The sequence below is a fragment of the Camelus bactrianus genome, chromosome 22, assembly GCF_048773025.1.
Source record: "Camelus bactrianus isolate YW-2024 breed Bactrian camel chromosome 22, ASM4877302v1, whole genome shotgun sequence".
Taxonomy (NCBI): domain Eukaryota; kingdom Metazoa; phylum Chordata; class Mammalia; order Artiodactyla; family Camelidae; genus Camelus; species Camelus bactrianus.
In genome coordinates this window covers 26,401,818-26,413,836 of record NC_133560.1, presented here as the reverse complement: position 1 = coordinate 26,413,836, position 12,019 = coordinate 26,401,818, and the positions used below count along the sequence as shown (strand labels likewise).

At 51.4% G+C, this 12,019-nt stretch overlaps 1 protein-coding gene and 1 long non-coding RNA gene across 2 annotated transcripts; one reads left to right on the top strand and one right to left on the bottom strand.

Annotated features, from left to right (window-relative positions):
- Positions 1-2,526: 2,526 nt before the first annotated feature.
- LOC123611767 (uncharacterized) lies at positions 2,527-5,963 on the bottom strand. The gene is made up of 3 exons (XR_006718859.2): positions 5,772-5,963; positions 5,391-5,464; positions 2,527-3,708 (listed from the first exon to the last, which is right to left on the bottom strand). It is a non-coding gene; the product is annotated as an uncharacterized LOC123611767 (long non-coding RNA).
- Positions 5,964-6,109: 146 nt separating this feature from the next.
- On the top strand, positions 6,110-11,509 carry ANGPTL4 (angiopoietin like 4). The gene is made up of 7 exons (XM_074350871.1): positions 6,110-6,623; positions 6,807-6,917; positions 7,044-7,161; positions 9,291-9,404; positions 9,712-9,807; positions 9,893-10,174; positions 10,854-11,509. Exons 1-7 carry the CDS (start codon positions 6,288-6,290, stop codon positions 11,033-11,035), a joined length of 1,239 nt encoding a protein of 412 aa, XP_074206972.1. The 5' UTR covers positions 6,110-6,287; the 3' UTR covers positions 11,036-11,509.
- The last annotated feature ends 510 nt before the right edge of the window (positions 11,510-12,019 follow it).

Here is a 12,019-nt window from a genome sequence, read left to right as displayed (position 1 = left end):
CAAAGGCACTAATCATGTCTGCAACATACCCTCAAATGGTTCAAAAAAAAAAGTGTGTGTGTGTATTATCTTTTTTCTATGTGAGTTTTATATATATGTACATATACACACATATGTGTGCATTATATACATGCATGCATGTAATAGATACATATACATATTATATGTATATATGTGTCTCCCTGTATATAAATGTGGCTTTCTTCATATATAGAGAGAATGAATAGATAGATAGATAGATACATAGGTACATACATACATACATAGAACTATATATGGATATACATGATACATAGAAATATATATGAATATATATTTTTCTTTCCGTATGTGAGGGAGGGTCATGAGGGAAAAGAACTGCTCACCTGAGTCCACTGGATATGGTTTTGAGCCACTAAGTTTGGGGAATGTCTGTTACACAGCAATGGAAAAACTGATACACTAACCCCTGTTAAATAATAAAATATGTTCTAACCTCCCACTTCCCTAAATAGACCTTCAAAACAATATGGAAGACCAGGTTCAAATTTACTATTTCTTTTTTGTTTTACCAAGATTTGTTTTTTAGATTAGATTTTTTTAAATTGTGGTAAAATACACATAACAGAAAATGGACAATTATAACGATGTTAAAGTATACAGTTCAGTGCCATCAAGTGCACACACAATGTTACACAATTTCTACCTAGTTCCAGAACTTTTTCACCACCCCAAGTGGAAACTCAGTGATCTAGAAGGGAGTCTGTGGGCTCCAGTAAATACATCCATTGCTCTTACAACCCCTTGCCTGGTGGAGGGGTTCGCCCTATAGGGTGCAGTGCCAAAACAGAGGCCCCACTTAACCTGATCTGAGACTGGCAACAGAAAAACACCAGCCCAAAGGCAGTGACCAGAGGCTTCAGGGATCTGCACAAGACAGAGCATGGAAGGGACTGTGTCACACAACAGTGATGGGATGGGAGGGCTTGCCTTGGCCAAAAGGGGGGAGCAGTTCCCCTCAGCTCTAGCCTATCGCAAACAAACAGGACCGTAGACCACTCCTGCTGGACCTTCTAATTTTGCAATAGAAGCCAAAATTCTAGATTTTCATTAGAAACCTCCTGATATTCAAATTTCTGGGCAGACCAAACCAAGCATATCTTCAGGTGGGGTTTCACCAGTGGGGCCAGTGTAGGATCGTGCAGGTCTGTGCCTAAAACATGGGTGAGGGAAGGGGTGGGTGGGAGAAGACAGCTGGCAGAGGCGGCTTGGCTTCTATGCAAATTTGAGGACAGGAATGTGACTCATGGGAGCATTAGCTGCACTCAACGTCAAATCCTGCCAGAATTCAAAATAGAACATTGTTGGGCAGGTTTACGCTTAACAGTAGTCCTAGTCTTCCCGGGAAACTTTATTCTCCCACACCTCCTCTCTCAGACCATGTGACCTCCCTGTGCCTCAGTTTCCCCTTCTTTAAAGTAGAGATTAAAACAGTATTGTGCCAGCAAAGCAAACTATAAATAAAACCAAAAGACAACATACAGAATGGGAGAAAATATTTGCAAACAATGTGATGGAAAAGCTTAATTTCCAGAATATACAAACAGCTCACACAACTCAATAACAAAAAAAAAAACCAAACAACCCAATTGAAAAAATGGGCAGAAGACCTAAACAGACATTTCTCCAATGAAGATATACAGATGGCCAATAGGCACGTGAAAAGATGGTCAAAACGCTAATTATCAGAAAATGCAAATCAAAACTACAATGAGGTATCACCTCACACCAGTCAGAATGGCCATCATTTAAAAGTCCACAAATGATAAATGTTGAAGTGGGTGTGGAGAAAAGGGAACCTTCCTACACTGTTGGTGGGAATGTAATTTGGTGCAGCCACTATGGAAAACAGTATAGAGATTCCTCAAAAAATTACAAATAGACATCATATCCAGCCCACACCCTCAGCCCTTGGATGCAAAAACAAAAGGCTGTCCTGCCTCTGAGGCCCCTAGATTAGGCATTCAGAGATTTTTACTGCCTGATAGGCAGGGTCAATGCCTCTACTCAGCCTGGTAGCAGTTTCAGAAGACGGACCTTCGCCCCTCTGCAACCCCATAAGATTATGGGAGTAAAATCTCTGAGAGGGGAATGAGACAGGATGGAAGAGGGCAGGGCACAGCCATTCAAGGAATGCCACAGCAATTAATATCAAAATGGTGAAAGACTCAACCCCCAGTAGGTCTTGAGTCTCAGGATGATGAGAGATTTAACTTCTAGTAGACCTTGAGCTTCATTATTCTCCCATTGTAATATATTAACACGGTGAATAACATGCCCACAGGCACCATGGCAGTCCCAAGGCTAGCCACAAAAGGTCAAAGAGTGGGAAATGGCCAACTTCCTGGGAATCCCAGCCCCTTCCCCTTAGACTGGTCCTTCTTCTTATTAGCATATGAAGCCACCAAGCCCATAAAAACCAGCAATAGGGCACCTCGTGGTCGCCCCTCTTCCTCTTCTGAGACGGCCTGCACTCTGTCTATGGAGTGTGTACCTACTTCTAATCTGAGTACCCAACCCCCACACCTCATGGCCTCTCTCTTGCCTTTCAATGTATCTCTCTGAATAAATCTACCTTCACTCAAAAAACAAAACAAAACAAAACAAAACAAACAGACATCATATGATCCAGCAATCCCACTCCTGGGCATATATCCAGAGGGAACTCTAATTTGAAAAGATATATGCACCTCAATGTTCATAGCAGTAGTATTCACAATGGCCAAGACATGGAAACAACCTAAATGTCCATCAACAGATGGATAAAGAAGATGTGGTATACGTATTGTCAATGGAATACTACTCAGCCATAAAGAAGAATGAAATAATGCCATTTGCTGCAACATGGATGGACCTAGAGATTATCATACTAAGTGATGTAAGCTGGAAAGAGAAAGACAAATACCCTATGATATCACTTATATGTGAAATCTTTAAAAATGACACCAATGAACTTATTTACAAAACAGAAACAGACTCACAGACATAGAAAACAAATTTATGGTTACCATGGGGAAAGGGAGGGAGGGACAAATTAGGAGTTTCAGATTTGCAGATACAAACTACTATATATAAAACAGATAACTAACAAGGTCCTACTGTATAGCATGGGGAACTATATTCAATAACTTGTGGTAACCTATAGTGAAAAAGAATATATATGTGTGTGTAGTGTGTGTGTGTGTGTGTGTGTAACTGAATCACCATGCTGTACATCAGACTAACACAACATTGTAAATCAACCATACTTAATTAAAAAACAAAACCAAAAAACAGTAGTGTGCCGACCTCATAGGATATAATAAGTGAATGTACACGTGTGAAATACTTAAAATAATGCCAGGCACAGGGTGGGCATTATTTAAGTGTTAGCTATTGTATTAGCTGTATAACGAGTGGCTTAAAACAATACACATTTATTATTTCATAGTTTCTATGGATCAGGAGCTTGGGAGCGGCTTAGCTGGGTGAGCTCGGAGTCTCATGAGGCTGCGAACAGACGCCAGCTGGGGTTACATCATCTGAAAGCTTGACTGGGCCTGGAGGATCTGCTTCTACAATCGCTCCCTTGTGTGGCTGACAAGCTGATGTTGGTTGCTGGGTGGATCTCTCCAAAGGGCTGCTTGAGTGTCCTCACAGCATGGAAGCTGGCTTCTCACTCAAAGTGAGCTAATCAAGAAAAAGGCAGAAGCCACATTTTTTTTATGGTCTAACCTCAGAAGTCACACCCACCACCATTTCAACAACATCCTCTCAGTTACATGATGGAGAGGAGCTATACAAAGGCATGACGATCAGGAGGCAGGATCGCAGGGCCATGATGGGAAAAGGAGGTATAGCATGGCTGCTAAGAACGCAGCTCTGAGTCAGGGCAGCCTGGCCTCAAACCCTAGCTCTCTCTAGATAACTGTGAGAACTTGGACAAGGACTTAACCTCTCTTTCACTGTGTTCTCATCTATAAAATAGAATAACAGTACCTACTTCATTTGGGGTTGTTACTGGGATTAAGTGAATATGTAATCCCTTTAGAACAATCCCTGGCATATGTTAAGTGCAGAGGAGGTGTTCACTGCTATTTTTATTATGAATTCCTCCTGTACAACCCATCAGAAGCCCAGTGCTTGAAGACTGGTAGAGAAGTCTAGGGCCTCCAGTAACCTAGGTCATAGAGATACAGATGGAAAAACACTGTTCATGAGACTATGTCCTGCTCCAGACTGAAATCTCCCAAAGGCAGGGAGTTTATTCAATTGCCCACAGACAGGTTAAAAATTAAAAAAAAAAAAAAAAGTCAGTTTCACTGCTTCCCTTTCTGATGAGATTCCAGCCCAGGTGTCACCTTTCTAATGCCATTTGCTTTGACCAGAATAGCCTACATTTGGAGAGGGGGAAGTGTCTTGCCCACTATTATGAAATATGAATACAACACAGTAATCAGTACACAGCAGGTACTCAAGAAACAATTGATCAGGGTGATATGTCATTGCCGGGTGAGAAGGTACATTGCACAGAACAGTTTTTAGGATGTAATGCAGGGCCACCACCAGGCCCCTGGACAAACTGTTTTGTGACTTGTTCACTACAGGTGCCTCTAAGACACCTGCGTTTGGTGTGTTTTATGCCCTCTGAAACATGGCATGGAGGTAGAAGCCCCTGAACAGTGAATCATGAAAAGACCATGAAGTTGGGAAAGTGATCATTTTTCTTAGCGCAAGAAGCCAGGGAGAGGGACACAGTGCTCTGGAACAGCTGTGTCCCCCACTCAGTAGGAAGCCAGGGGCTGGGGGCTGAACAGGCTGGCTGCCAGGGCAGATGGTGGCTATCTGGATCCACCCCTTGCCAAGGTTTTTTCCCTGCCCTTCTCATCTGCCTGTCACTGCTGCTGGGATCTGCCATTCTGGCACCCGGCCCAGCCAAGGGTATGAGTGGTGACCTGCACGTCAGCCCTGGGGCTCCCAGTTTCAGATTCCAGAGGCTAAGCTGGCTCGGAGCCCTGCCAAGTCAACTCTGTTCTTCTGTCTGTGCTCTGAGTCAACATCTCCCAGGTTCTCCCTGGCAGGCCAGTTTTCTATGCCAGCCCCAATTTTCTGACGAGGTATAGGGAAGTTGGTGGGGACGGAGGGGGAGGACTTTAGGACGGAGGGGGAGGACTTTAGTGACCGTCGGTTTAATAAATGCTTAGCCTTGGAATGAACGTGGTCCACATCATAGCCTCACTCATTTCCTCTTCTGTCCCAACTCGGTTCCTACCCAGGGCTCAAAGTCTTGGGGTCTCTCCACCAGCCTGGGAACTCCATATAGGAGCAAAGGACTGTTTGTTGAATGACTGAATGGAGGAGGAGGGGCAGACCTTCCTTCCGTGCATCCCTTCTTTCTGTTCTGAGGTTCTTGCTTTGATTCAGGCAGACTCAGACAGTGAGGACCCTGAGGGTAGAGAGTGGGCAGTGGTGAGAGAGGCCGAAGCTGGAGACTGAAAAAAACAGACCCGGGCCCTGCCAACCAGGGCACTAAGTTGTTGGGAGTGGGATGAAGGACGTTAAAAAATCTTCAGTGACGAAGCCATAAGCAGGGAAGCGTGGGAGCCGGGAGATGTCTCCCCGGGGGTCAAGCCTGGTCTTGAGAGGCTCTCCGGAAAGCCTCTCAGAGGCGGGGTGTTTGAGGCATCCTAGATTTCCCGCCCCGGTCTCCTGGACTCAGCGCACCAGGGCCCTTTCTTTTTCGTCTCTCTTACCCAGCTTTTGACTTGGGAAGGGGGTCAAGAATGCAGCCCGCCCTTTCCCCACTGAGACCAGCTGGGGCGGCTGGGTTCTTGGGATTCCGGCGCTTGGAAGGGCACCACGGGATGGGGAGAATCACGTCTCCCTTGGTCCTCAGAAAAGGCACGGAGAAGGCACGTCAAGACCTGGTGCGAGGAGCCAGAGTTTTGCAACCCAGGGCGCCCCCTACTACCATAATTACCCGGCCTCCAGCGCACAGAACCCCGCCCCCGCAACTCACCACGCCCCGCCTCCCTCGCTGCTCCTCCCACTCCCGCATGGGCTTATTTATAATAGAGCGTCGCAGGGGATAGCCAAGCCCAGGGATAGCGGCTGTGATTCTAGTCTGTTCTGTGGCTTCTGCACCCAAGCGAGCCTGAGCCAGGGACCCCCGTCTCCAGCCTTCGCATCTGGAACCCCGAGTCCCCCTTGCGCCCCCTCGCCCGGGGTCCCCGAATCCCCGCGTCCCGGGGCCCAGACCACCCGGAAGGATGCGCGCTGCGCCGACGGCCGGAGCAGCCCTGGTGCTGTGCGCCGCCACCGCCGGCCTGCTGAGCGCTCAGGGCCGCCCGGAGCCGCCCGAGCAGCCGCGCTTCGCGTCCTGGGACGAGGTGAATGTGCTGGCGCACGGACTCCTACAGCTCGGCCACGGGCTGCGCGAGCACGTGGAGCACACCCGTGGGCAGCTGGGAGCGCTGGAGCGGCGTCTGAGCGCGTGCGGGGCCTCCTGCAAGGAGCCCGAGGGGGCCCCCGCGCCTCCGCTCGTCCGGGCGAGTCGGGCCCCTCCCAGCGGCGACGTCGCCCCAGAGACCCTCCGCAGCTTGCAGGTACTTAACGCTCCTACTGCTCCGGAAGGGAGTGGAAATGGTTGGGGCGGGGTTGGGGGCTCATCCCGGGCTTCCTGGGCTCTCTTGTCTCGCTCAAAGGATGGGGAGTTGTAAAGACAGACGGGATGGAGAACTTGGTGGCAAAAGGCTGAATTCTCACCAGGGTTTTCACGCTCTCCTCAGACTCAGCTCAAGACCCAGAACAGCAGAATCCAGCAACTCTTTCAGAAGGTAGCCCAGCAGCAGCGGCACCTTGAGAAGCAACACCTGAAAATTCAGAATCTGCAGAGTCAGGTGCCCAATGATTGCCCCAAGTCGGGAGGGAAGTTGAAGTTGGACCTGTGGGTCCAGACGCGGAGCCAGGCAGGTCGAGCAGCTTGAACCAGCCAGACCTGACACTCTCCTCCCGTCCTGTCTCAGGTGGGCCACCTGGCCCCTATGCACCTGGGCCACGGGGTGGCCAAGCCTTACAGGAGGAAGAGGCTACCCAAGATGGCCCAGCTTGTTGGACCAGCCCGTAATATCAGCCGCCTGCACAGTGAGTATCCAGCCCTTTGCTGTTCTCTGACAATCCCACCCCCTCACCCCCAAATAAACCCAACACACACACTTAGCATTCTTTCCCTCCTCCTTGTCAGATCCACCTTACTGAGAAGCAGAGAGGCCCTGGCCCTGGGTCCCTGTGGTCTCACAGGTCTCTGGTGAAGGGATGACTGTGGCACCTCCCTCTTCAGCCCTGACCCTCCCCTGCTGGGCCACTTCACTCATCTTCCCAGCAAGCCAGTGGGCTTTCCCCAAAGCTTTGCTGGCCACTAACTGGAGCAGGGGGTGGGAAAGAATGTCCAAGAGGGACTTAAGCTGCTCTAGGGGTGTGGAGAAGGGGGTGGTACATTTCAGGGACATCTTTCTGGAGGTTGGAACCTTCCAGGAAAGTGGGATGGTGGACAAGAGGGTCCCAGCTAGTGAAGCTGGAAATTGAGTGAAGGGAGAATAGCTCTCTGATGAGAAGGGAGGTTCTGATGTTTGGGCTCTCCATGGTCTTAGAGTGTGGATCTTGGGGGCGGGTAGGGCAGGGAACCCCCATCTCCCTGGCCAGATACAGCTCTCTTACAAATCCAGGGCTCCTGACACACACACCTGGTCCCTCACCTTTCTTTTGGCCCCAAAGTCCAGGTTCACCCCATCCCTCCCCCCCTTTACTGTGTATAGCACCCCAGATCTCCAACCTAGCATGTCTGTGTGTGTCTGACACAGGCTCCCAGCTTCTAATGGCTGTGTCCCACACCAAGTTCACTGCTCCAGACCTGGCTGGCTTGCATATGGTCCTCCTACCCCATCACCCGGCCTGGCATCTGTGGTGGTCTGCAGACCACCACAGGTGAAAGTTCAGACCCCCTCTTCACACCTTCAGGCTGGTTGCTGGCTTCTGGCCCTCTTGTCTTGAGGGCTCCTCGACCTCCCCCTGCCACCCTTCTCCCTCACCTCCCACCCAGGTAGGGGTCCTGTACACCCTCCCACACCAGAGTTCTGGGATGGAGGGAGGGCTTCTGGGCAGGGCCAGTGGGCCTAGGCCAGGCTGGGGAATGTGGTGGGGGAGGGGATGGCCCCGTGGAGGTTTGGGGACTCCAGGCTCAGCCCTGCCAAATAGGGAAAAGTTCAGAGCCGAGGAGACAAACAGCTGGTGCTAATAGAAGCCACACTGGTGGTTTGGCGGGCTGCCTGCTGTGCTTGGAAGAGAGGAAAGTAGGGGAAAGGGGAGCTGCCCCGGGCCGGAAAATGTCTCCCCACCCCCACAGCGCGGACACACTCACCCCGCGACCAGAGGCTTCCCCTCCCTCTGGCAACCTTTTCCCTACTTTCCCGGCTAGCGAGTGGGCTGAGACTTCCTGAATCTCCAGACGTATCTGTCCCTCTTTCTCTATTCCTTCCTTCCCTCCTTCACTCCTCCAACCTTCCTCCTCTCCTTCTGATACCTGCGACCCCAGGGCAGGGTCTCTGGGGTACCCGCATTCCCATCCAGGCCTGATCTACACCACCCCTGAACAAAGCAGAGCTTAGCTCTGTCCCCCTGCCCCTTCTGGTCCAGCTCCTTCAGTCATTCATTCACCTTTATTAAATACCTGCTGTGGGCTAGGATCAGCCTGGGCATGGCTACCAGATGGTAGGTGAAGAGCCATTCCATGTTCTCAGACCTCATGGACTTCATTCAGTGTGGGGAGTTGGAGAGAGACCACCAGATGACCCTACTTTTGGAGAGTGGGAAGATCTCAGTGCCCCTAGCCAGGTCTGGGGGTCAGGGACATCATCCCTTCCATAAGCTGGAAACTTTAGTGAGAGGCAGAGAAAGGAAGAAGGGAAGAGGGTCCCAGACAGAATGCTAGCATGTGCAAAGTCCCTGTGGCAGGAGGGTGTGTGGCCAGAAGGTGGGCCTGCAGTGCAGGGGGGAGGGAGGATGCGTGTGATGGCTGCTCCTGGGGTGCCTTATAGACCATGTTGAGGAAGGCTGTGGGGAGCCATGGAAGACTTTAGGCAAGTGGTGGGGGGCTCACGAGCTCAGGATTGCCCCCTCCTGTCCCTGTTATCCACTGCCCAGCCTCCAGACACGCCCATTTCCTAAGACCCTCTCTGCTCTCTGCTTCAATCCCCCTGCCTTTGTCTACCTCACAGGACTGCCCAGGGACTGTCAGGAGCTGTTCGAAGAGGGAGAGAGGCAAAGTGGACTGTTCCAGATCCAGCCCCAGGGGTCTCCACCATTCCTGGTTAACTGCAATATGACCTCAGGTAGGGATGTGCTGGCCCCCTAAAGTTTTCAACTATCCTGGACCCCATTGTCTTTCTGTCAGATGCACCCCACCTCACCCCCTCCTCCCCTGCTGGGTCTTTGAGACAAAGATCTAGGCAGGTCCCTGACTGCTGTCCAGCCCACAGTTTTTCCCTCTGACCACCCTCCTCCAATCCTGCTGGGACCGATGAGAAGGACATTGCCCTCTCTTGGTTTGGAGGCAGTTTGGAGTTTGGGATCCAGATAGGGGAGTTGGGGTCCCTGGTAAGAAGAATTCTCGGGGTGACTTTGCATCTTTCTGGGCAGATGGAGGTTGGACCGTAATTCAGAGGCGCCAGGATGGCTCCGTGGACTTTAACCAGCCCTGGGCAGCCTACAAGGATGGCTTTGGAGACCCCCAAGGTGGGTGTTTCCAGCAGGCCAGACACAGGGGGAGGAGGAGCCCTGGAGGTGGGCCTGTCTCACCCATTGGCCCCTCCTGCTGCAGGTGAATTCTGGCTGGGCCTGGAGAAGGTGCACCGCATCATGGGGGACCGGGGCAGCCGCCTGTCTGTGCAGCTGCAGGACTGGGAAGGTAATGCTCAGTCACTGCAGTTCCCTGTCCACCTGGGTGGCGAGGACACAGCCTACAGCCTGCAGCTCACGGAGCCTGTTGCCAGCAAATTGGGGGCCACCACCATCATGCCCAGCGGCCTCTCCCTGCCCTTCTCTACTTGGGACCAGGACCACGACCTCCGCCAGGACAAGAACTGCGCAAAGAGCCTCTCTGGTGAGCAGGCTCTGTCCCTCCCTGGCCTGCCCTTCGCCACACGGCCAAGGCATCCCCTCCCTTCCCGTCTGTATCCTTGCCCTGCCTTCAAGCCCAATTCCATCTGCTCCCTCCTCGCTGTCTTACTTGCTCTGTGTCCTTGGGTAGCTGACTTCATGTCTCCCCTCCTCAGTTTCTCCATCTTTAAAATGGGTGTAACCAGAGTGCCCACTCCATGGGATTGTTATGAAATTCAATGAGATGATGTTTGTGGGCTGGTGGCCAGCCTGTGGCAGAGCCGCCAAGACAAAGCCCATCTTGTTCTAATGAAATTGGAGGCATATGAAACTGCCTTTCTAGGGGTCAGAGAAGGATGGGATACTGGTTAATTTCACATGGTTGTGAAACAGATGACAATCCTAGGAAGGTTTTAATGAACGTTTGCCACGTGCCGAGTGCAGAGAAGTCACTTGCCAGGGCGACTCATGTAAAAGCTGTGGTTACCAGGAAGGGGGGGATGCTCACAGCCCTTAAGTTTTCTTTGTCACATGCGGTTCCTCAGAACACAGTTTGACAACCATTGCCAAAGTCCTCCCATCTCAAGCGCATGAAGTCCAGCGCCCGGCCTCATCCCCATCCCAGCCCCAGTGGAGGCCTGAGGACCCAGGCCTGACTGTTCCTTTTCTTCCGACCCCGGCAGGTGGCTGGTGGTTCGGCACCTGCAGCCACTCCAACCTTAACGGCCAGTACTTCCACTCCATCCCACGGCAGCGGCAGCAGCGTAAGAAGGGAATCTTCTGGAAGACCTGGCGGGGCCGCTACTATCCGCTGCAGGCCACCACCATGCTGATCCAGCCCACAGCAGCTGAAGCAGCCTCCTAGCCTCCTCCCTGGGGCCTGGTCCCAGGTTCCTAGAGGACAGTTACTCTGACTCTAGTCACTCCCTGCCCAGGCAGGGGCTCCCGGCTGGGGCCATCTGGAGCCTCGTGGACAGAGAAGATGCCCAAGACTGGAGAGGCCCCCTTTCCGAGTTGGGGGACTGCAGGAAGTACCCCCTGGGAAGGACAGAGCTGCAGGGCTACGGAGCACAGGGCCCTGAAACTGGGGGATTGAGGGGCGTGGAGGCCTGATTCTTTGCCCGCCTGAGGAGTAGGGGATGCAAAGGGACCACCCAGGGGCAGCCAGGCCGGCCCTCGATGGCGGATTCAGTCACATTGACTGGCTGGGGGACCAGGGCTCCCCTAAGTGCTGAGTGCCCTCACGGTGCTGTGGCGTGTGGGTGCTGTGGGCGAGTCGGTGCCAACAGTGTCTGGGCGGAGCCCGCAGAATTCTTGGAATAAAAGCAACCTCAGAACATTTTGTTCTGTTTTGTCCTTCCGTGTGTTTTAGAAAGTGGACAGTTTTCAAAGTCCATATAAATACATTCCCAGGGTGGAGGGGGAACACCCCCAGGTCTCTTTGAGGACAACGCCGGTTCTCCCCACCACCTCCGACACCTGATTTCAATTTCCTTCACTTATTAGTCCATGGATCTCATTTTTATTTTCAAAGTTACAAAACAAAACTCCCACTCAGTCTTTCTGGAAGCAAGTACTAGAGAAAATGAGAAGCCCTTCCTGTGCCTAGTTACACATATGAATCACGATGAACTTTTTACCATCCCTCCATTTGATAGAAACATGATGTGAATTGCATATTTAATTTTATGTAGGAGTCACATTTTTTAAAAAAGCAAAAAGACGGGGAGAGTATAGCTCAGTGGTAGAGCATGTGCTTAGCACGCACAAGGTCCTGGTTTCACTCCCCAGTATCTCCATTAAAAAATAAATAAGCAAACCTGATTACCTCCCCTCCAAAAAACAAACA

What these genes read in the sequence shown, in the direction of transcription:
- ANGPTL4 (XM_074350871.1), top strand. Translation starts at nt 6,288, where the DNA reads ATGCGCGCTGCGCCGACGGCCGGAGCAGCCCTGGTGCTGTGCGCCGCC. An exon ending in TTCAGAATCTGCAGAGTCAG is followed by an intron (nt 6,918 to 7,043) that starts GTGCCCAATGAT and finishes GTCCTGTCTCAG; the next exon opens with GTGGGCCACCTGGCCCCTAT. An exon ending in TAACTGCAATATGACCTCAG is followed by an intron (nt 9,405 to 9,711) that starts GTAGGGATGTGC and finishes CTTTCTGGGCAG; the next exon opens with ATGGAGGTTGGACCGTAATT.